This window comes from Equus asinus, chromosome 20 (genome assembly GCF_041296235.1).
Source record: "Equus asinus isolate D_3611 breed Donkey chromosome 20, EquAss-T2T_v2, whole genome shotgun sequence".
NCBI classification, from domain to species: Eukaryota; Metazoa; Chordata; class Mammalia; order Perissodactyla; family Equidae; genus Equus; species Equus asinus.
In genome coordinates this window covers 16287182-16311629 of record NC_091809.1, presented here as the reverse complement: position 1 = coordinate 16311629, position 24448 = coordinate 16287182, and the positions used below count along the sequence as shown (strand labels likewise).

The following is a 24448-nucleotide window of genomic DNA, read 5'->3' as shown; positions in this document are numbered from 1 at the left end:
GACTGGCACAGATGTTTGCTCAGCGACAATGTTCCTCAAGCAAAAGGAGGAAGATTGGCAACAGATGTTAGCTCAGGGCCAGTCTTCCTCACAAAAAAAAAGAAGAAGAAAAAGAAGTGGAGTCTAATTCCTCTCCCCTTGAATCTAGGCTGGTCTCAGTGACTTGATTGTCACTAAGAATGCAGCAAAGTGACACCATGTGATTTCCAAGTAGGTCAGAAGAAACCCTGCAGCTTCTGCCTTGGTCTCTTAAGGAATACTTGCTCTCTCTCCTTACTCCTTCTCAAAATCCAGTCACCATGTTATAAGGAAGCCAAAGCCACATGGAGAGGCCACATTCCAGGCGCTCCAGTCAACAGCCCTAGCCCAGGCACCCGACATGCAGATGAAGAATCCTCCAGATGATTCCAGCCCCCAGACACTCAAGGTTTCTCATCAGGGAGCTGACAAGCCACCATCTCCACGCCCCGTCTGAATTCCTGACCCAGAGAAGCTGCGAGAATTATAAAATAGTTTCTGTCTTACGTCACCAAGTTTGGGGTGGTTTGTCTCACAGTAATAGATAACCGAAACCTAAAGGTACCTGTTCCATGGGTTTGTTGTGAAAATCAGATGAGTTAATAAGACTAAGAATAACACTTACACATAGTGAGTGCTCCGTAAATGAGACCTGTCTCTGTTATTGTTATTTCTCATACTTTCTGAGTCTATTTCTATCCACTTCATTAAAACTGTTCTTTTCAAAGCACCAATACTTCCATGTGGATACAGTTTCCTCTTTTGGGCTCTTGCTACATAATCCTCTGGTTTTCATCATATGTCACTGAATTCTTCTTCTCTTCTTCTTCTTCTTCTTCCTCTTTTTTGGTGAGGAAGATTGGCCCTGAGCTGACATCTGTGCCATTCTTCCTCTATTTTATGTGGGACGTTGCCACAGCATGGCTTGACGAGTGGCGCTAGGTCTGCACCCAGGATCCAAACCTGCAAATCCCGGGCCGCCGAAGTGGAACATGCAAACTTAACAACTATGCCACCAGGCCAGCCCCTGAACTCTCCTCCTCTGACTTCTTTGCTGATTCCACCTCTCCCTATCCTCCCAATGCTGCTACATCCTGGTGCTCAATTCTTACACCCCCTTTCTTCTCTTTCTCTCCTGCCTCTCCAAATGATCTCATCTCCTCCTACGGATTTTTTACCAATCGTAACAGGTACTGCCTGCAGCTTTACAACTTTACAACTGTTAACTCACTTAGTTCTTGTAACAGTCCCGTAGAGTAGGCATTATCTTTACCCCTATTTGAAAGATGGGGAAACTGAGTCACAGAGAGGTTAGGAACTCATCCAAGATTCCACAGTCAGGATTGGAACCCAGACCCTCAGGTAGCTGGAATCCATGCCCCTCAAATGGGGTTTCTCAGCCTCAGCACTGTTGATATTTGGGGGGATGTCTTGGGCATTATAGGTCTCTACCCACTAGATGCCAATAGCACACCTCTCTCTTCAGTAGTGACAACCAAAAATGCCTCCAGGCATTGCCAAATGACGCCTAGGAGGACAGAGTTGCTCCCCCCACCCCTGGTTGAGAACCACCACGCTAACCACTATGCTGTACTGCCTTCCATGTCCAGTGTGACAGGGCCCAATCAGAACTCCCCAAAACCTGTTCCTCCTCCAGCATTCATGTCTTAGTAAATGATACCCCCACTCACGCAGGTCTCTAAGTTATAAACTTAGACATCATCTTGCCTCCTTTCATTCCCCCCAACCTCCCGCCATTCAATTTGTCAGCAAGTCTGATCAGCTCAACTACCAAAATCTGAGCTTGATCTTCTATTCCTGACTCCTAGTCCAGGTCACTGTCACTTCTCGCTGGGACAGCTTCATCATCCTCCCCTCCTCCCAGATCCCCTTGCTGCCACCCCATTGCCCCTACAGTCCGTTCCCCACAGAGCAGCCAGAAGAACCTCTTAAAACACTGATCAGCTTAAACCCTCCAAGGATTTCTCATCACATTTAAATTCCACACATCCTCACAGCCGCTCTAGTGAAGTGCCTTCCTCCAAAAACTCATTCCTCACCACTCTCCCTTCATTCACTCACCCTCCACCAGCAGATCCTTCATTCAGATCCTCCCAGCCACAGGGCCTTTGCATGGTCTTCACCCTCCCTGCTCCATTCTTCCCAGAGCCAGCTCTTCATCCTTCAGCTCTTGGCTTTCCTTGACCACCCTCCAGAAAGCATGCCCATTGTTCACTGCTCCATCTTGAGGCCTGGTTTATTTTGTCTGCAGCATTTATTACAACCTCTTATTGATTTGCCTGTTTATTGTCTGTAGTGGGTTGAATAGTGGCCCCCCAAAAAGATAGGACCACATCAGATCCTTGTAACCTGTGAAACAAAAAGGACTTTGCAAGATATAATTAAGGATCTTGAGATGAAGAGATCATTCCGGATTATCCAAGTGGGCCCTAAATCCAATGATAAACGTCCTTATATACACAGACAGACAGACACGGAGGAGATGGCCATGAGAAGATGGAGGTAGAGGCTGGAGTGATGCAGCCACCAGCTAAGGAATGGCCGGAGTCACCAGAAGTGGGAAGAGGCAGAGAACAGATTCTGCCCTGGCACCTCCAGATGGAGCACAGTCCTGCCAATACCTTGATGTCAGATCTCTGACCTCTGAACCGTGAGACAACATATTTCTGTTGTTTTCAGCAGCCCAGTTTATGGCACTTTGTTGCATCAGCCACAGAAAACAAATACACTGCCCTTTTCCCCCACAAGACCATGAACTCGGGGGAGCAGAGGGTCTATCTGTTGTGTTCTTTCCCCTAACGCCGACAATCAGCAGATCACCTGTTGCTGATGATGAAATAAATGAGTTCAAACTCAAAGACGTTCTCAATCTCTTCTTTGCTGTCCCCAGCCAGTAGCTGTTCATTTCTCTTTGAATCTCCCCTGAGATAGGAAGCTCTCTCCCTCCAAAACAGGAGCTCTCTCATTCAGGGGTGATTCTGTTCTCCAGGGGTCACTTGGAAACATCTGGAGACATTTTACTGTCACTGCTCCAGGGAAGAGGATGCTACTGGCATCGAGAGGGTGGAGGTCAGGGATGCTGCCAAACATCCTACAATGCACAGGGCATCCCCCAGGACAGAGGATGATGGGGCTCCAAATGTCAACAGTGCTGATGGTGAGCACTCTGGACCAAATTTAGTACTTGATGCCAACATAAACATCAATTGCCTCTTGACATCTTCTGCCCTTTCTTCTGCTAACAGTCTCAGTTTCCCCTATGAAACTGCCCCTCCCCTGATTTCAGTCTAGCTCCTCTGAGCGGAGTCAATTCCACCTCCAACTCCAGGAATGGGCGAGAGAACTCAGCCTGGCCAATCAGAGTGTCTTATTCTCCCCGCCTCAGTAATTGGCTCAGGAATGGGCGTGAGAACTCAGCCTGGCCAATCAGAGCGTCTTATTCTCCCCGCCTCAGTGATTGGTTCAGGAATGGGCGTGAGAAGTCAGCCTGGCCAATCAGAGCGTCTTATTCTCCCCGCCTCAGTGATTGGTTCAGGAATGGGTGTGAGAACTCAGCCTGGCCAATCAGAGCGTCTTATTCTCCCCACCTCAGTGATTGGTTCAGGAATGGGCGCGAGAACTCAGCCTGGCCAATCAGAGCATCTTATTCTCCCTGCCTCAGTAATTGGTTCAGGAATGGGCGTGAGAACTCAGCCTGGCCAATCAGGGCATCTTATTCTCCCCGCCTCAGTAATTGGTCCAGGAATGGAGTTGAGAACTCCTTCTGGCCAGTTAGAGCATCCTATTCTCTCAGCCACAGCAATTGGTTCAGCAGTTGGTGGTCTCCAAAGAAATCATGTCCAGTGAAAGATAGATTTTGGCTTATGTGGTCATTTTCCATGGGAGGCAAAATTGTGGGAATATAAATTTAGAATATCTGGGCATCCCTGTCTATCTTCATGAGGGTAAAGAACAACTGAGGATAGAGGAAAACATCTAAAAGGAAGCAGATTTAAGAGACGGAGGGTGGAGGAGGGGAGGGGATTTCCTGAGATATGTCTGTGCCTCCGGATCCAGCTGGACCTGAAGGCATTTTCTCCTAAGCTTTTCAGTTATGTGAACTAATAAATATTTTTGACTAAGCCAGTTTCGGTTGGGTTTTCTGTTCGCCAGATGTAAGACTCTCGGTTGAAACTTCTGCAGACTAAGCTCAGAATTTCCTCAAACTTTAAACTTCTCCAACTGAACATGCCTTATTTCTTCCCTGAAGGACTTGATTCCCAAGTTCCCCCTAAAGCCTCAGGTCTCAGAATACCGTCCCCCATATCAAAGGGGGACAGTCCACCTCTGCAATGTAGTGAGATCTTTAGAAGCCCAGCTATACCCATCCAACACTCCCTCAGGTCCTGCCCACTACCTGGCACCACTAGTGTGTTAGCAAGGGAGACAGAGAACTCCTTTTAGCCCCTCAAATATGCCCCAACCTCTCACACTCAATTGGCATGTCACCTCCTCCAGGAAACCTATTCTGATTGCTTCCGGAAGTTCCCTCCTCTCTGCTCCCAAAATACCCTGGGTTCCACCCACACATCGCTGAAAGTGTTAAGCTGCGATGTAACCGCCTATTTTCTCGCCTATTTCCATGAGCTGTGTGAGCATCTGGGTCTCATTCATCGTGGAATTCTCCATCACTCAGCGCATGACCTAGTACAAAGAAATGTCTATGAGGTGGGTGGTATTATAATTATAGTTATTATTGTTATTGTTAGTATCACCATCCTTTTCCCCATTTTATAGATGAGAAAGCCTAGCCACTTGCTCAAAGTCACATAACTAGAACTAGTAGAGGCAGAATCTATCCCAGTCAATCCATACTCAACCACAGCTAACCAGCTCCACTATGATGGGTAAGTGCTAAGCACTATGGAGAAAAGTTAACAAAGGAAGAGAATGGAAAATGTGTGTGCGTGGGACTGGGGGGGCGTGCAATTTTACTGTGGAAACCAGGGAAGATCTCTCTGATAAGAAACCTGAAAGAGAGAAGAGAACAATTACAGTGAATCTGGGAGAAGAGGGATCCATGGAGCAAGAACAGCCTGTGCAAAGGCCCTGAGGCTGGACTGCACCTGGTGGGTTCTAGGAACAGTGAGGAGGCCCGTGTGGCTGGAGTAGAGTGAGTGCGAGGGGGTGGGTGAGAGGGAGAAGATGAGGACTGAGAGGCAGGCAGAGGCTAAATGCATAGGCTCTTCTGGGCCATGGTGAGGGCTTTGTCTTTTGCTCCAAGGGCAATGGGGGGCCATGGGAGGGCTGGAAGAACAGAAGAGGGATAGGTTTCTCCAGCATATCCTGACTTACACCACATCCTACAGGCAACTCCAGCTGAAATCAGATTAACAAAAAGAACGACTCCCATTAATTTAGCACTTGCTGTTCCTATTTATAGATACGACAACCAGGGCTCAGATAGGTTAAGTCACTTTTTTTCCTCCAAGATCACAAAGCTAGTAAATACCTGACTTGAAATTCAAACCAGCCTCATATATAAAGAGCTCCCAAAAATCAATAAGAAAAAAAAAAGCCAACCATCCTGGAAAGAAAAAAATAATGGGTCAATGATATCAACAAATATCATTTTGCAGAGAGAAAGTACAAATAGCTCTCAAACACAGCAAAAGAGGCTCAGTCCCACTCAGAATAAGAGAAATGTAAATTGAGTCATAATGAGCTCCATTCGTCACCCCTCAAGTTGGCAAAACTCCAAAAGCTTGACAACAGAACAGTCTGTTGGTGAGGCGATGGAGAAACAAGCACCCTCGTGCATTACTCATGGTAGAGTAATTGGAACAATCCATATGGAACAATCCCATATGGACAACAATTTGGCAATATCTATCAAAAACACAAAGATTCATACGTTTTGAGCCAGCCAACCCTTCTGAGAATTTATCTCATGAAAATATTTGCTCATGTGTATGGCAGCAATGATAACATTTTATATGTAGCTTGGGACTTCTCTGGGTTTTTTTTTTTTTTAATAGTATCTCATTTATCCCTCACATCAATGCTTTAAGATAGGTATTTATTATCCCCATTTTACAGATGAGGAAACTGAAGCCCAGAGAGGTTAAGTAACATGCCCAATGTCACACAGCAAGGAGCCTTAAAATGATTCATGGACAAGGTCATTGGTTGCAGTAAGCTTGTCAAAACAAAAGCTTGGCGCAATCTAAGTGTCTGTTGATAGCGGGGATAGTAAAATAATCGTCAACCAGCTATGCAACGGAATAGAGGCAGTTTAAAAGTAATTGTTAAATTCCCTGGGGGGAACTAGGCTGCCTGGGTTCAAACCCCAACCTGCCACTTTCAAGTCGGGTGCCTTGGAGCAAGTTACTGAACATCTCTGTGCCTCAGTTTCCCCATATGAAAAATGAAGTTAATGATACCATCTACCTCATAGGCTGTTGTGGGAATTAAAAAAGTTATTTATAGAAAGAGTTTAGACCAGGATCAGGGAACTTTTTCTACAAAGTTGTGGATAAAAAATATCTTCAGCTCCTTAGGCCAGACAGTCTACTCAATTCTACGGTTGTAGCTAGAAAGCAGCCATAGACAATACATAAACAAATGGGAATGACTGTGTGTCAATAAAACTTTATTTATAAGAACATACTGTGGTCCAGATTCAGCCCTCGGAATACAGTTTGCTGGCCCCCAGCTTAGACGAATGCCTGGCACATAGTTAGCACAATAGAAGTGGTTTGTTAAAGAAATGGAATATCTGGAATATCATGCAGCTTTATTTTAAAGAAAGAGGACAATCTCTATGTACCAGATTGATTTGGAAAGATTTCCAAGACAATTATTAAAGCAAGGGAAGCAAGAAATAAAGCAGTTGGTTGAATGCCAACTTTTGTCTTAAGGGAGGAGTGTAGAAAATAAGAACGTAAATTCCTATTTGCTTATGTTTGCATAAAGAAACTCTGGGAGGGTGTACAGTCAACTTAAAAAACAGAAGGGGGCCAGCCTGGCGGCGCAGTGGTTGGGTTCACATGTTCTGCTTCGGGGGCCCAGGGTTCGCCGGTTCGGATCCTGGGTGCGGACATGGCACCTCTTGGCAAGCCATGCTGTGGCAGGCGTCCCACATAGAAAGTAGAGGAAGATGGGCATGGATGTTAGCTCAGGGTCAGTCTTCCTCGGCAAAAGGAGGAGGATTGGTGGCAGATGTTAGCTCAGGGCTAATCTCCCTCAAAAAAAAAAAGGTAGTTACTTATAGAGGCATGTGTTATCTGATTACAGGACTAGAAGTTAAATTTGTCCCTGCACACCTTTTGATGTGTTTTAATATTTAAATGATACAAATGTATTATTTAACCAAACACTTACGTATTTTAAAGATTCTGTAAGGTGCTCTGTCCCCTAGCTCAGGGTTCCTCAATCTCCGCGCTGTTCATTTTGGGCAGGATAATTCTGTGTTGGGTGTGCCGTCACAGGATGCTGAGCAGCACCCCTGGCCTCTATCCACTAGATGCCAGCAGCGGTGTGTGATATGTGATAAGCAAATAATGTCTCCAGACATTGCCAAATGTCTCCTGGGGGGCAAAATCGCCCCAGTTAAGTACCACCTAACCCGAATTCCTACCTGCTTTGTTACACTGGTCACCTACCCACCATACCACATCCTTCCTAAAAAGACTTTTAGTGAGGGCTTAGCAGGTGTCAGACGCTGTGCTGAGCAGTATTGAAATATTACAACAATCCTCCCAAAAAAAGTTGCCATTTTTATCCACGTTTCCCAGTTGGGGAAAATGAGGCTCCGAGCGGTGAAGCCAGGAAGTGGTGGTGCCAGGATCTCAACCCACGTCTGGCTCCTTTGAGCCACCACCCCCAGTTCTAACTCTCTCGCCCTCTCCCTTCCCTGCCTCCGCCAGTGGCACCAACACTCGCGGCCTGGGGACCCTGCCATCATGTGGGCCCCAGCGACCGCTCCTGCTTTGAGTCTCATCACCCTCCCACAATGGCTGTCACATTCGTCCCTCCCTCTCCACTCCCTCGGCCTTAACGTTTCATCTCTGAAACCCAGAATTTGGGCTCCAAGAGAGCGGTGGAGGAGATCTGGGGGGTCCGGTTGTCACTGCAGCCACCTATGATCATATCATCCTCTCTCTGGGCCACAGATCTCAGAGGGACCGTCCAGCTTGGAGACTCGCTCCAATCTGACCTCACCCATGAAGCATTCCCAGCAGCCAGGCCACTCACCGCCCTGCAGTGTTTCGTAGACTATGTGGGCACCGACCAGCTCCCACCTCAGGGCCTTTGCACTGGCAGTAGCCCCTGGCAGGAGCACTGTTTCCCCAGATTCGCATGGCTCTTTCTCGCTCTTTCCCCAGGGACTCTCGAGCCCCCTTGCCTGCTTTTTTCCCTCCAGAGTATGTACCACCTCCTGACAGTGTACACGGTTCCTTATTTGCTCGCTGTCCATCTCCCCCGCTAGAATGCGGTTCCCACTGTCTCAGCACCAAGAAGAGGCCTGGCATACGTCGTAATCATGGATGAAGGAAGGAAGGAAGGAAGGAATATGCTCTCCCCACCCTGTTTCCGGGAAATAACTAAGCTAGAGCAGAAGAAATGGGAGAGGGGCCGGCCCCGTGGCCTAGTGGTTAAGTTCGCGCGCTCCGCCTCGGCGGCCCAGGGTTTCGCCAGTTCGGATCCTGGGCGCGGACACGGCACCGCTCATCAGGCCATGCTGAGACGGCGTCCCACATGCCACAACCAGAAGGACCCACAACTAAAATACACAGCTGTGTACTGGGAGGCTTTGGGGAGAAAAAGGAAAAATTTTTTAAAAATTAAAAAAAGAAGGGGGCTGGCCCCGTGGCCGAGTGGTTAAGTTCGCGCGCTCCGCTGCAGGCGGCCCAGTGTTTCGTCGGTTCGAATCCTGGGCGCGGACATGGCACTGCTCGTCAGACCACGCTGAGGCAGCGTCCCACATGCCACAACTAGAGGAACCCACAACGAAGAATACACAGCTATGTACCGGGGGGCTTTGGGGAGAAAAAGGAAAAAATAAAAAAAAATCTTTAAAAAAAAAAAAAGAAGAAGAAGAAATTGGGAAACCTCCTAATTACAACCTCCATATCTGCATGTATGCTGTTCCCCGGTCAAGAGCACCCTCTATTTTCTCTCTCTGCCCTTCCAGGTCCCACGGGCAGTTCTTGGCCCCAGCTTAGATCTGTTGACTGACAGGGACTTGAAAACCCAGAAAGGTGGTACCTGTGGCACCTCCCTCTGGCTTAACGTGATGGCCTTTTAGCTTCCCGCACACATCCCCACTGTGAGCAGGGCACACGGCTGAGCTTCGAAAGGAGACAAAAAGAGGAGGGGCTGGAAGGGGGAGGAAGGCACAGAGTTCCCAGGCGGGGAGTTTCGGGGAACACCCCTGCCCAGCCTGGCGCCTGACACAGCTGGGCACAGGAAGCCAGAGCAATGAGAAAGCTCCTACTCATTCTTCAAAACCCCACACAAATGTCCCATCTTGCATAAAGTTCAACTCTCCCAAGAAATGTCTTGCCTTTGCTCCAGGGCCCCCAGCCCAGAGGTTGCTCCCTCTGTCCAAGTCCTGGCAACACAAGGCTGGGGGTGTCTGTCTCCCCAAGTCTGGGAGCCCCTTGAAGGCCAGGCCTGGGCCATAGCACAGAGAATTAGGATGCATCTCTGCCATCCCTGAAGCTGCCTTCCTAGAGATTAAGCTACCCCGGCTTGTCCTTCATCAGAGAACCAGCTGGATGTAATATGCAGGCAGAGATGTCAGTTCATCCTTAAGTCCACCCACTTTTCTGTTAGCCACTGTTGAATCCTCACTGGGGACCTGGACTGCCTGTAGGTCTGGGGCCTGACGGGTCCTACAGCTACTTCCTCCTGTGCTGGGAGCCAGAAGGAGGCAAGCAAATGTAAGCAAATTTAAGATGGCCTCTGGCCAGAGGGGCTGGTCATGGGGGAAGCGGGCCTCTGAGGTTCCCTGATCCTTTCAGGAAACCCTGCCTGGGCTAGGGAAGGCTCTGTCCCCAGGAGACGCCCCCAGGGACCTCCATGGGCCCTGCTCCCTGAGTAGTTACTTCCCCTCCCCCCATCTGCACGTGGCACCCTGGACCAGAGGGGAGCACCCCCCCTCCCAGCACCCACAGTTCCCAGGGTCAAGGCTTTGATTCCAAAGTAGAGCCTGAAGTCAGAAGGCAAGTGTCCCTGAGACCCCTAGGGCAGGCGGGGGCACCCCCAGCCCCCAGCCAGCACCACTTCCACCCAGCACCCAAGAGGCCACAGGGAACCAGAGAAGGTGCTTCCGAGAGAGGATCCAGGCTCTCTACCTCCCCCAGCCCGACCGCATTCAAATAAGGATTTGAATATATTTCCTGAGCCCCAGGGCGGCTGTCACAGTCAAATCGACCTCCCTCTGGACTCTGGGCCCTTGCAGGATCCCTGCAGAGAAAGAGCAGCTATTTCTAGGCTCCAAAACCCCAGGACCTGCTCTCCAGCCTCAGGACCAGGTCCTGCCTCAGTGTCCCCCCTGGGATGGATGGAGCTAGGAAAACCAGAGCCCCGGGCCCCGCAGCCCCCCACCCAGCCCACGCCGTCCCAGGCCCAGGCAGGAAGCCAAGGGGAAGGAGATGTGAGGGGAAGGAAGGGGCCCAGGGGCCTGGGAGGAGGAGACACATGTGGGGGAAGAAGTCAGTGGAGGCCCCTCCCCCATAGCCAGAATCTGGGGGTGGTCAAAGGAGTCAAAATACTCAGGCCCCCTGTTGGCCACACAGGGGGTTCCCAGGCGCCCCTCAAGACCCCCAGTGGGTCCCCTCTGGGGGCTTGAACCCCAGTGGAGTCAGAGGGGCTTGGGAGCGTTAACCCTAATTTTGCCAATTCTCAGCGTAGGTGTGGGTTAACTCAGAGCCTATTAACCCATTGCTGTTAACCTTGGTGGGTCACCCCAGAATCTCAGAGTGTTACCGCCCCCAACATCCACCCCCTACATCCCCTGTGCCAGCCCCAGAGTCGGGAGCATATTCCCCTCTACGCTGCCAACGCAGTGCATCGCACCCCCAGGCGCCAGCGTGGGGCACCCCCCGCCTCCAACCCTTGGCACACCAGCCAGCGGCGGGCTCACCTGGGACATCTGGGGGCGCAGGTTGACCTCGCGCAAGTTGATGGCGTGGGGCAGCAGGTTGTTGAGCAGCTGGCAAAGGAGGACCCCATCCCGGAGGGCCTGCGCCAGCTCGCACACCTGGGCACCATCCCAGGTCACGCGGTGGCTGGGCGGCAGCACGCGGCACTGGATCAGCCAGTGGGTACACTGGCGCCACAGCTCCATGGCTGCTGCCTCCCTGGGGCCGGCCCGCGCACCCTCGAGGCCTCCAGCACCCGGCCCACCCGCCCGCCTGCCTGTGCTAGCTAGCTACCACTACCACTTCCTCTTCTTTGCCTGTAACTGTCGCCCTGTGAGGGGGTGGAGGAGGAGGAGCCGTGGGGGGTGGCGGGGCGGGGGAGCACCTGCAGCCCAGCCCAGCCCAGCCCCTTCCGTGCTGGACCTCGCCTCTCCTCCCCTCACCAGCTCAAAACAGGCCTGGGCTCCTGGCAGGTGGGGGGCCTGGAGGTGGAGGCAGGCTAACCAGACGGAAGGTACCCCCTCAAAATCCGCCCTCTTCTCACCCCTCCCTCCTCTGCCTCCACCCTGGCCCAGCCCTCATCATCCTAGCCTGGACCAGTGCAGTCTCCTCCCCACTGGTCCCCGGGCTCCCTTCCTTGCTGCACCCCCCCCCCCCAGTCTGTCGTCCCTGCAGCAAAAGGCAGCAGTAAGCATCTGAGTCAAGTCATGACATCCTCCTCTTCTCACAGCCCACCTCATTGGGGTCACAGTCCTCCCCGCAGCCCACGAGGCCCTGCACAACCTGCCCTCAGCACCTCTCTCTCGTCCCCTCCTTCCTCTCTCCCTCTCGCTCCCTCTCCTCCAGCTACACTCGCCTCCTCAATCTTTCTCCAACACATTAGCCCCAGTCCTGCCCCAGGGCCTTTGCACAGGCTGCTCCTCTGTCTTAGGCAACTTCATGGCCAGCTCCTTCACTTCCTACAGGTCTTTGTTCCATATCCCCTTCTCATGAAGTCTTCCCAAATGTCCCCGTTTCAAATGACTGCCATTTTTCCCACCCCATCACACCCTATCCCACTTCCCAACATTAAGCCCTAGTCACCATCTGACAAACCTGATACTTTATTATACTTATTTCTTTATTGTCTATTTAGAAATTTGTGCCTCTGATGTACTGCTGGATCCCCTCCTTATAGAAATCAATAGTGTCATTCATTCATTCATTTGTTTAGCAAACATTTACTGTCTCCGCAGCCCTTGTCGCTCCCCGAATCATCTTGTCTAGAGGTCTCTCTCCCCTCCTCCGCCCCACTAGACTGTGCCCAGCCTCGCTCGCCTCTCCATCTCACTTGGTACCCACCTTGGGTTTATTTGTTAATTCTTGTAACCACTAGGGGGCGCTAGACCCCTTCACTGGACCTACCCCTCTGGCTGTACCAAGACTAGGCGGGAGGGTGTCAAGGAAAAGATGCTCCCCTCAGCCTTTCTGGAGCCTGGAGTCACTTCTAATTACGGGGTGTGTGTGTGTGTGGGGGGGGGTTGATGGGAAAGCCCAACCTGGAAATGCCCAGCTTTGTGAGCTTTGTGATCCTGCAGGCACCCCAAATTTTCATCCCCGAGCATCCTTGTCTCTCTCCGCGTCAATTTCATCTCCAAGATAGGTGACAATAACCTCTACCGTTTAGAATTACGGTAGGGATCAGAGATGGGGGAGCCTCAAAGATGAAAGCGAGGAAGACAGGATGGTGCCCCGGCAGGGCTCCGGTTTTGAATCCAGCCAGACCCCTCGCAAGCCGGATCAACTTGAGCAAGTGACGGATCTGCTGCTCTGTGCCTCAGTTTCTGCACCTGCAAGACGCGGGTGATGAAAACAGCACCCACCTCATTGAGAGGTCTATGTAAAAATTAAATGCGTTGAGGCAGATCAGGCAAGCAGAATAATTCTGGCATACAGTAGGCGTTCAATAAATGTTGGCTGTGGCTACTGCCTTCAAGACCGTTGTTATTATTATGAGCCGTGGCCAGAGCGCGTCCTCTCTCTCCATCCAGATTCCCCCACCTTTCTCATGCTTGTTCCCAGACACCATGATGGACGCCCCCCCAACACACACACACACCTCCTTCCTCCCACCTGGGAAATCACCCGAATGTTTCCTCCCCCCACGTCCTCCCAGAGTCTGGGTCGTCTCCATCGTGTTGTCACTGGAAGAAGCGGTCGTGTTTTTCCGCATCTCTCTCCACAAAACCTGACATTCCGCTGGGGTTCCTTTCCCGGAAACCTCGGTGGGCGGTCTGGAGGAAGCGCACCCTTCCACGTCACAGCCGCCGCCCTGCCCCTTGCCCGGAACCCTGGAGGACAAGGAGAGGAGACACCCCCTCCCCCGTCCCGAGGGGCCTGGGTGCTCAGGGCCAGCCTGAGGGCCATGGAGGGGCCGAGTCCTCAGAGGCGGGACCAAGAGAGGAGCGGGGTGCTAAGTGGACGTGGCCAGTTGGAGGAGGGCGGGTGACGTTATACGGGGTGGGGCCCACCGGACCGGACGAGCGGAGTTCCCAAGGGGGCGTGGTCTACGGGGAAGGAGATGTCATCCAAAGGGGGCGTGGTTAGCGCAATGACATGTTCTAAGGGGGCGGGGCGAGAACGAGGGGGCGGGGCGAGAACCTGGGAGGTTACCATTGGAGGCGGGTTCCGAAGGGGGCGTGGTCTGCTGGGGGTGTGGTTTTTAGGGGTGGGGCCAGGTGCTTGGGCTCGGTTGCCGCCAGGCGCTGCCGGTGACGGCCAGACCTGGCTGGGGCGGGGAGGGTGGGGCCCGGAGCCGCACAGCCTCAGGCTTGGGCTCGGCCCCAACTTCTTGGGAGCTCCGCGGGTCCCGGCCCAGGTGAGTGAGGGGCCCCGGGCGGATCCAGCACCAGGGAATTATTGGGGTGGGGAGTCCTCTCTTTTCCAGGTGGGACCACCTGCTCCCAGGGAAGATGTGGGTGTTTGTCCACGCGCGTCCGCGAACGCGGAAGAGGTCGCCAAGTGCTGGATTGGGGTCGCGTGTCCGTGCACCTGGGCGTGCCTGGGCGTGCGCCTTTCAGTGTGTTTCCTGGGCAACACAGAAAGCCGCCCTGCTTCCACTTTTGCCTGAGTGGTTTTGATAAACCACGAGCCAGATCGTGCCCCTCCCTCACTTAAAACCCTTCCTTCCACGGCCCCAATTTCATCCCACTGAGATGAAAATTCAGGGTCCACCAGTTCCTGCACGGTCGCACCCCTGCCGGCCTCCCTGACTTCACTGCCCTCTCTACCTGGCTCCTTACTCGCCGCATTCCAGCCACATCGGCCTCCTGGATGATGTAAAATGTAAAAAGCAAGCTCTATCTCACCTCCAGGCCTTTACACACGCTGTACCCCCTACCTGGACTGCTCTTTCTTCAAGTCTTTGCATAACTGTCTCCTTCCCTTTATGGAGGTCTCAGAGCCAATGTCACCTGGTGGCACAGACTTTCCTGACTACTATTTAAAGTAGCCTGTCGCCTCCAGCCTTCCTTATCACAGTTTCAAGACGCTATCGTCTTCATTCATTGTGTGCTTGTTTGTGGGTGTGTTGCCCACCAGACGGCGCAGGGCTGGGCGTTGGTCGCATCCATCACTGTATCTCCAGAGTCTAGAGCAGGGCTTTTGCTCAATGTCAAGTCTGAGTCTCTGTGTCCATGTGTCCATGTGCAGGTGGCTGCCCCCTGCACCTGTGTGCACATGTTTATGGTCTGTAGGGCCTGAATACTCCTCTCCCTCCTCTCCCTGTGCTTGCCCCTGCCCCACCCCTGCTCCTGATTCGGCCCTCTTCCTCTCTCTCCTGCCCAAGTCTCCAGAAATTATTCCAAAGGACACAGGGCAGGAAAATGACTTAGTTGGCCTGTGGCTGACCTGTGCCCACCCTGGACTGCCTCCGGACTAGCCAGAGCCTTGTCAGTGACCTACCTCCACACCCACTCAGGGGGACATGAGACAGAGGCACCTGGAATGGGGGGACTCTTAAGATGAAGGCCTGTCCCGGCCCAGCTGACAAACAGGAAGGACACAGGCTTCCAGGAGACACACCTGGCATTCAGGTATGTGGTGCCTGGAGCCAGCTCCCGGCCCAGCTCTCCACCCCTAAAGCCACCTAGCGTGGCTTTCAGGTCCTTTCAGGCCCTCAGCCTGGGCTGACTCAGGATGTAAGAATCCTGGTGCTGTTTCTCTGCAGACTTCTCCAGGCTGACATGGCCTCCGGGGGTGGGGGCAGTGAGGCGCAGACCCCTGCTTCTCTCCCATCCAAGGCGAACTTTCTCCACCAACCACCTGAGCCACACAGGGTGTCAGGCCTGTGACAGGATCCAGGGAGCCCCAAAGTGTCTGAGACCTATTTGATCATAATAATAACAAAATTAGTGGCTCCAAAATATAAGAACCTGTAAACACAAAATTGCTGTTTGCTGACATTTCTACAAAAATGTGACCTTTTAACGTCCTTAAAAGTGGGTTTCCACTGGAAAGCCAGGTATGGGTTAGATTTTCTTACATCCTAAGAATCCTTGAGTGTGCACATGGATTGCTAAGAAGCTATGGACATTGGTCATTAAATTCCACCCTGCCTAGAATGTTCTTTCACCTGGCTCGCTCCCTCAAAATGCTTCCAGTTGTCGCTGAATGACACCTCCCCGGGCCACTCTATGGAAAATTGTAACTCCACTCCTTGAAACTTCATATCTCGTCCTTTTTCCTTTCTCCACTTAGCTCTCTCTGATCTGCTCCTTCATTCACTTATTTATTCTCTTAACCATCCTCTCAGCCCCTAGCCGGCAGCCCCCCCAAGGGCAGGGGGTTTGGTCTGTTTTGTTCACTGCTCGATTTCTAGTGCCTAATATAGTGCCTGGCACACAGTGGGTGCCCATAAATATTGGTTTGAGGAAATTAATTAAATTTCTACAAAACGTAACATTATGTCATCTGCATAAAAATGGCATTACTGTACATTTGAAAGCAATGCATAGGTCTTCTCCTTTTGCAAGAATTCCAGTGAAGGCGTGACTGTTTCCACGAAATTGTAGCCAATTCTAAATGAAAGTTACTCATAGCTCAATTTTATATGTATATATTTATATATATTCTGGCATATATATATATAATCAGGCATATATATATAGTCAGGCATATATATATAAAGTCAGGCATATATATATAAAATCTGGCATATATATATATAAAATCTGGCATATATATATAATCTGTCATATATATATATAAAATCTGACATATATATATAAATAAAACCTAGCATATGTATGTAAAATCTGACTATGAATAACTTGTTTCATTTAGAATATAATGCATATTTTTATAATATAATAAATAATATATTTATAAATATATAATATACAGATTTATATAATATATATATGCACATACATATACATATACAGAGAGAGAGAGTTGCATTTTAAGGGTTGATATGATGTAGGCTGCTGTCTCCAAAACCAAGAGGAACGTGGAAGGGCCAACCCAGCCCCTTGGGAAGTGGGAACAATGATTGCCATTTTACAGATGCAGAAGACTGAGGCCTGTTGACAGTCCAGAGCTCAGCCCCTGCACCCTCTGCACCCAAGAGCTCCATGCAGGTGCCACAGGATGGAGAGGACATTGCCAGCCAACCCTGGTACCATGGCCCCCTGTCCCGCCAGGTACGGCTGCCTCCTGCAGGGCCTCGGCACCCTCTGATGGGGAGCCTCTCCCACCCTTGACTTACTGGGGGCTCTTGGGTCCCAGATGCGGGACTTAGGATCAAGGTTTGTTGGAAGGGCAGGCTGGGGGACTGGAGACTGTCTTCAAGCTTGGTTAGCGTGGCACGTCACTCTTTATATTTAAATGATCACTTCCTTTGGGATGATGTCGAAGAGAGTGAAGGAGATTGAAGAGGGGCCTAATGCCCCCTCAAACCACACCCCTCAAACCACACCTTGGCTCTGCTTGTCACTCTCTCTGGGTCCCAGGCACCTGTGGCCACCAGGGCCCCATCTCCCTCTCAACCCGTGGCTCCCCACCCTCATCTCCAACTCAGGTGTCACCCTCAGGAGTCCCAGGACCCTGGGCATCCAATTAAATCATGAAAGGCAGCTTGGCTTAGTGGTCAGAATCCCGCACCCTCGCTCCAGACATCCTCGGTTCAAATCCCAGCCCTACAACTTATATCCGGTGTGACCTAGGGCAAGGTATTTGGCCTCTCTGGGGCTCAGTTTCCCCATCTGTAAATGGGGATAATAGTACCTCCCTCTTAACCTTGGTAAAGGACTAAATGAGTTCATATGTTTTACACCTAAAGCAGTGCCTGGCATAGAATAGGGCTCCACATGTGTCCACGGCGTCTATTGTTCAGTCCCCAGCCCCCATCACCAGCTGTGCTTTGACTCTCTCTGGTGTCATGGTCCTCAGCCCGCGTTTTAACACCAGCCACCACGGCTGGCATAAGACCACTTGAATATATTTATAAAGGAGGATTTATAGGCCACAATCTATTTGGAAGGATCCAGCCAATGGCTTTTCTTGAAGCCGTATTATTTGCATAGCCAGCCCAGTGCATTTACTCAGGTTGCAAGATGCATCTGTCAGTGTCGGCTCTCTGCTGTAACAAACATTCCCAAGATGTCAATCAATCAGTCAGGGCCTAAGCACTTTCCATCTCGTGGCTCTGCCATCCCCCAGGGTTTTGGGGACATTAGCTGACAGGGAACAGAACCTGGAGGATTGTGTGGGAGGGTTTTATGAGCCAGGTCTGGACATTCCCCACAGCACTTCTGCCCCCATCCCATTGGCCAGGTCTTGTCACATGATGACTAACTGCAAGGAAGCCTGGGAAATGTAGTCCAGAGTTGTGCCCATGCAAAAAGGGGAAATGATTTGGTGCAAAACTACCCAGTCTCTGGGGTGGCTTTTCTTGAGTTGGGGGGTGCAGGTAGGGAGTTACCATTAATTGATGGTCTGGGCTCATGCCTAAGCCCCCTACCCCCTGTCCTCCATCCCCAGAAGGCTGAAGCCCTCCTTCAGCAAGATGGTGACTTCTTGGTTCGTGCCTCTGGGTCCCGTGGGGGCCACCCTGTGATCTCCTGCCGCTGGCGGGGCTCGGCCCTACACTTTGAAGTGCTCCGTGTGGCCCTGCGTCCCCGGCCAGGCCGGCCCACGACCCTCTTTCAGCTGGAGGATGAACGTTTCCCAAGCCTGCCAGCCCTGGTTCGCAGCTATGTGACCGGCCAGCGCCCACTGTCCCAGGCCACAGGGGCTGTGGCCTCCAGGCTGGTGGCACGGCAAAGGCCTATTCGACGTAGCCTTAGCGAGGACACCCTCCTAGACAGCCCAGCTCAGATAGAGCCACTCAGGTACCCTCGAGCTCCCTCCATCCCGAAGACACCCAACACCCCCGGGGTTTCTCCACCTGGGAACTATTGTCATTTGGAGTTGGGTCATTCTTGGTTGTGGGAGGCCATCCTGTGCATTGCCTGATGTTGAGCAGCATCTCTGGTCTCCATCCACTAGATGTCAGCAGAATCCTCCCCACCCCACCCTCCAGTGGTGACAACCAAAACATGTCTGCTGACATTGCCAAGTGTCCCTTGGGGATAGAGCACCCTGGTTGGGATCCACTGGACCTGAGTGACTGGAGGTAGGGGTTTCTAGGCATCAGTGGGAGCCGTCATGCTCAGGGTAAGACGACACATCTTCCCCGTCTCTGCCCCCAGGGCTCGGAAGAGGAGTGACAGTCAGCCAGCAGGCTTGGAGCATGTGGGACAGTCAAGAGAAGGCCTCTCCGGACCAGGTGAGGGTCCACCAGGACAGCACGTGGCTCAGAGATTCCTCTGCCACTCGCTACCTGAGCTATGTTGGGCAGGTGACGTAACCTCTTGGAAAATGGGGACAATAATGATCCTAAAGTTGTCATGGTGATTTAAAAACATACAGGAACATTGCAGGTGCTTAAAAACGTGGGTTACAATTATTCCAAGAAGCCTTATGCGTTCTGACCGTGCTGACCTCTCTAACAACTCCTGCCACCTTCCCTCCTCACTCCAGTCACAACGTCTTCTTTTCAGTGGCTGGAACTTTCCAAATTTGTTCCTGCCTCAGGGCCTTTGCACTTGCTGTTCTGGCCATTGGAAAGCAAATTCCCCTAATCTTTGCCTGACTGACTCCTTCTCATCTAAGTGAGTTCCTCAGAGCAGCTGACCCTGACCATCCTACCTAAAGGAGGACTCCCCTCCACATGTGCCCCACCTCCTCTGCCCACCCCTACTCAACATGAGCCCTCACTGCATGCCAGCCACTGTCCTAAAAGCTGAGACACATCAATGAACAAGAAAGACAAAGATCCCTGCTCCAGTGAAGCCAAAATCCTATTAGAGGAAGATGGATCCCATATGCACAACACAAATAAGTCAATTATGTATGTTTGGGGGTAAAAATTAAAAGCAGAACAGAGTAAAGGAGATTGATAGCATAGGAATGGGAGTGAGTATGACAATTTTAAGTGCCACTCAAGAAGGGCCCCATGGAGAAAGGTTTGAAGGAGGTGAGGGAAGGAATGATGTGGACAACTGGGGGTCAGATGTGGCCCAGGCAGAAGGAACAGGCAGTGCCAAGGTCCTGGGGCCAGATCAAGAGTTTGAACTGTTCCTTCAACCAAAAGGAGGTGAGTGTGGCTGAAATAGTGAGACTGAGGGGGAAGTCAGAGAGATCCGAGGCTCAGATTGCGAGGGCTTTTGGCTACTGTGAAGACTTTGGCCCTTACGCAGAGTGAGTTGGGAACCATGGGAAGCTTTTAAGCCCCGTTAACACAGTCTATTTAAAGGCGTGGTAAATATAGTCTCCCAAAAGTCTGGGTGCAGTTTTAAGTTCTAATAACCTCAGAAGTAAACAGGCCACAAACTTAACAGAAGACATCATTTGAAAGTCTGATAAGTTCATTTCTTTGATGTTCACGTAGTTTTTGTGAATTTTGAATAACGTGTTTTTATCTTAATTTTGTACAGTCGATGCTCACCATCTTCAATCAGAGGGGCAAAAACAAAAACTTCAAATTTAAAATATAGTATTCAGAATTTGCAAAACTACACAAGTGTCAGAAAAAGTTCATTTTCAAATCATCAATACGTGTGTTGCATTTATACTGGTGAAGTTGTTAAAATTCAAAGCCACACCAAGATAGGTTGGGATACCCCATTTTTGGCTGAATGAGTGGATGAACCAGGTGGGTGGTAGGCCATGAAGCCCCCGCTCCACCCAGTTATCTTCTCTGTGTACCCCCTTCACCTCTTCTTTTCTTTCTTTCTTTCTTTTTTTTTTTTTTTTGGTGAGGAGGATTGGCCCTGAGCTAACATCTATGCCAATCTTCCTCCATTTTGTATGTGGGATACCACCACAGCATGGCTTGATGAGCAGTATGTAGGTCCGTGCCCAGGATCCAAACCCATGAACCCCCTGCCACTGAATGAAGCGGAGCACACAAACTTAACCACTACGCCACTGGGCTGGCCCCTCACCCCTCTCTTGTATGACCCTTAGGAGCCTCTGCTGTGCCCCTATCTGCCCTGCCTCGGACGGGTAGTGACCCTGTATTGCTGACGACCCCAGCTCCCCTGGGATCCATTGCTGACAGCCTCAGGGCCTCCGATGGGCAGCTTCACGCCAAGGCCCCAAACAAGCCACCTCGAACACCGTCCCTCATGCTGCCTGATGCCTCTGGACGCCCCCCCACATACTGTGAGCTGGTGCCCCGAGTGCCCAGTGCCCAGAGAACACCCGCTGGCCACAGCTGCCCAGAGCCAGAGGCCCCGTGGTGGGAGGCTGAGGAGGAGGAGGAGGAGGACGAAGAGAACAGATGTTTTTCAAGACCACAGGCCGAGGTCTCCTTCTGCCCCCCTGACAACCCCTTCTGCATGCTGGGCCCCCAGAATCGGCCCCTTGAACCCGAAGTCCTGCGTACTCTTCGGGGCCTGTTCCTGGAGCATCATCCTGGGAGCACCGCCCTCCACCTGCTACTGGTGGACTGCCAGGTGGGTCCCTCCTCCCCAGGCAGGGGCTGAAGCCAGGGCAGCGGCCAACTGCACCCCACACCCATATACTCACAGCTCACTTGACCTTCCCGCCCCGCCCCCCACCCGCCCCTAGGCCACAGGGCTCCTGGGAGTGACCAAGGCTCAGCGGGACGCCATGGGGGTCGCCTCCGGCCTGGAGCTGCTCACACTTCCCCATGGGCGCCGCTTGAGGTTGGAACTGCTGGAGAGGTGAGCCAGCCACCTGGAACCTCCAAGGGTCTCCAAATCTCCCCCTATTCACAGCCCCCCAGGGAGGAGGGGAACGAGCAATTCCACGTCCTGGCCCCCCTCACCCCCGCATTACAAACCTCCCTACTGCCCCCAGACCCTTGCCTCCGCCTCTACAGGCACGAGGCGCTGGCGCTGGCCGGGGCGCTGGCGGTGCTGGGCTGCGCGGGGCCGCTGGAGGAGCGCGCGGCCGCCCTGAGGGGCCTGGTGGAGCTGGCACTGGCACTGCGGCCAGGGGCGGCGGGGGACCTGCCCGGACTGGCCGCGGTCATGAGTGCCTTGCTCATGCCCCAGGTGCGTGGGGAGCAGGGAAGGGGTGAGAGCCCGAGCGCAGGTGACGGGGAAGAGTGGAGAGGAGGCAAGCTCGGGTCTCTTGCCCCAGGTGTCCCGGCTGGAACGCACGTGGCGCCAGCTCCGAAGGAGCCACACCGAGGCTGCGCTGGCCTTCGAGCAGGAGCTGAAGCCGCTGATGCGGGCGCTGGATGAGGGCGCCGGTAAGTGGCATCGTTTGGAGCCCCACACCTGCTCTAACCAGAATCCGAATCCAATCCGAGGCTCCGCCCCCTGCCCTTGGCCCCGCCCTCACTTTGTCCTAGGCTCCGCCCCTGCCCTTGGCCCGCCCCTTGACTCAGGTCCAGCTCTGTGCGAGGCTCAAGCCTGCGTATTTGTTCCCAAACCTCTCCCTTGCTTCCACTCTAGGCTCTGCCGTGGTCCTATGTTCTGCCAACTGTTTCCGTCCTAGGCTCGCTCCTTTCACCATAGGCTCCTCCCTCTTCGCCCAGGCTCCGCCCTCTGCACTAGACTCCGTCCTGCGCCCCCTCCCTAGGCCCCGCCCTCACTCTGTCCTCGGCTCCGCCCCTGCCCTAGGCCACGCCCTTGGCCCGGTTCTGCGCTGCGCTGGGCTCAAGCCTCGGAGTCTGCCCCAAGCCCCGCCCGTCGCTTCTGTCCTAGGCTCCGCCTCGGCCCCATATCCCCACACTCTTCACCCTGGGCCCCGCCCCGTGCCCTCCGCCCAACCCGGTCCCTTCCCCCCCACGCAGGACCCTGTGACCCGGGCGAGGTGGCGCTGCCGCACGTGGCACCCGCGGTGCGCCTGCTGGAGGGCGAGGAACTCCCGGGGCCGCTCGACGAGAGCTGCGAGCGCCTGCTGCGCACCCTGCACGGGGCGCGTCAGATGGCCCGGGACGCGCCCAGGTTCCGCAAGGCGGCGGCCGGGCGCCTGAGAGGTGAGCGCCCCCTCCGCGCCCGCTGCCAGAGGCTTCTGACTTTAGGAGCACCCCGCATGCTCTAACAGGGTCCCCAAACCCACTAGGCCGGGGACTAGAGCGTCCAGCCACGCCTCCCAGAGTCCCACCCAAACTGGGACAGCCCCGTCCCCAGGGAGTCTCACCCCAAGCACGCGCTGCAACCAGCAGTGTTGACAGGAACAGTGCCCCGCACCCCAAAGGGTGCGGCCCCGTCCCCAGAGCCACGACCCCACCTGGGGACGGGGTCCCACTCCCACTCGCCCATCTGGGATGGCCCTGCCCCCCGAGGCTCTCCATCCCCCCAAGAATGCCCAGCTCCCTCCAAAATGAGTCCTTCAACGTCGTACGAGAACAGCGCCCCCGCTGCGCTCAGAGCCACTCCTCCCTCCTGTTCTGGGGCGGCGCGGCCTCCAGGATCCCCGGGCCTGGGTCATTCCCGCCTTCGCTGGCGACCTTAGCGCTCTTCTCCCTTCACCGTGGCTCACCCTCCCCTCAGGTTTGTCGCGCAGGACGGTCCAGACCCAAAACCCCGCCCCTGGGGCGGCTCCATTTCCGGGCGCAGACACTAAGGTGGCCGCCCCCCACCCCCAAGCATCTCGCCCCTGGAACAGACCACCCCCATGCACCCTGGGAGAGCCCACCTCTCCTGAGCCCCTCAGCCACCCCCACCCCCTCAGAGACTCAGGCACCCCCTCCCCCAATCCCCGCCCAGTCGTCCAGAGTACTTGGAGCTGAATACATCTTGGCCCCTGGTGGGTCAAAGTCCCCAGGGGAGAAGGCAGGTGCGGGGAGGGGTGAGGCAGGCGCCAGGGCCCCGCCCCCAGCCCGCCTGGCCCCGCCTCCAGGATTCCGTCCAGACCCGGAGCTGAGAGAGGCCCTAACCACTGGCTTCGTGCGGAGGCTGCTCTGGGGGAGCCGGGGCGCGGGGGCGCCGCGGGCCGCCCGTCTGGAGAAGTTCCAGCGCGTCCTCAGCGTCCTGTCGCAGCGCCTGGAGCCCGACGGCTGAAAGCACAAATCACCTTCTTCACACTGGGACACCCAGGCTTCTGGGGACCCTGACTGGAGACCAAGGAAGTCGCCGCAGGTTGCTCCTACAGCCTAAAGGGGTGGGGCCCCGCAAATGCCTCACAGAAGGGAGGGAGGCCAGGTTTGCAAGGACTCATCCTGTCCCCCCAAAATGGACACGAATCTTGGGGTGGGGGCAGCCACCAGCACACTGAAGTCCCAGGTGCCTGGAGGTTCCAGATACCCTTTCCTGCTCCCCACCCCCCTACACACATATCCCACGGTGGTGAACCTATGGCTTTTAATGGTAAGAGAACTTGCAGATCTGTAAGAGGCCAGCGTTCAGCTGTCTTTGAAATGCTGTGTGACTTCCAGCAGATCACTTGACCTCTCTGTGCCTCACCTTCCACATGAAAGTAAGACTGAGTACTTTCTAGGCGTTCTGGTGGGGATTAAAGCTCAACACTGAAATGAGTTCCTGGGTGGAGAATGCCTGGCATACAATGGGTGCTCAATAAACCATATCTGTTCTCAGTAGGCTGCAATGACTGCCAAAGGGATGATGTTTGGCACCGTTCTCCCCATACCGAGTGACTAACAACACTAGCTCCCAGGAAGGAGCAGGGTTTGTCCGAGGTGTGCCCACGTTCCCCTCCCTTCCTCATTCCCTGTGTGGCCCGGTCAGTCAGGCAGGTGGCATTTGACTATCCAGCCCCAG

At 53.3% G+C, this 24448-nt stretch overlaps 2 protein-coding genes across 8 annotated transcripts in view; one reads left to right on the top strand and one right to left on the bottom strand.

Moving 5' to 3' along the window:
* Positions 1 to 11651, bottom strand: part of VAV1 (vav guanine nucleotide exchange factor 1) — a 56717-nt gene extending 45066 nt beyond the window's left edge. The window contains exon 1 of the mRNA XM_014843645.3: positions 11171 to 11651. Coding sequence (XP_014699131.1) covers positions 11171 to 11374 — 204 coding nt within the window. The 5' untranslated portion in view covers positions 11375 to 11651. The remainder of the gene's footprint in view (positions 1 to 11170) is intronic.
* A 2236-nt stretch (positions 11652 to 13887) lies between these two features.
* On the top strand, positions 13888 to 24264 carry SH2D3A (SH2 domain containing 3A). Of its 7 annotated transcripts, XM_070491835.1 has the most exons (11): positions 13898 to 14025; positions 16713 to 16849; positions 18189 to 18538; positions 18696 to 18822; positions 18899 to 18975; positions 20718 to 21208; positions 21324 to 21439; positions 21598 to 21772; positions 21861 to 21972; positions 22519 to 22704; positions 23571 to 24264. In XM_070491835.1, the coding sequence occupies exons 4-11, from the start codon at positions 18746 to 18748 to the stop codon at positions 23729 to 23731; spliced, it is 1395 nt and encodes a 464-aa protein (XP_070347936.1). In that variant the 5' UTR covers positions 13898 to 14025; positions 16713 to 16849; positions 18189 to 18538; positions 18696 to 18745; the 3' UTR covers positions 23732 to 24264. The 7 variants fall into 7 exon arrangements, 6 of the variants coding, with proteins under 6 accessions (XP_070347935.1, XP_014699127.2, XP_044609126.1 ...); XR_011496117.1 differs by lacking the exon at positions 18696 to 18822 and having other exon boundaries at positions 13888 to 14025; positions 21576 to 21772; XM_070491834.1 differs by lacking the exon at positions 18696 to 18822 and having other exon boundaries at positions 13888 to 14025; positions 18192 to 18538.
* The last annotated feature ends 184 nt before the right edge of the window (positions 24265 to 24448 follow it).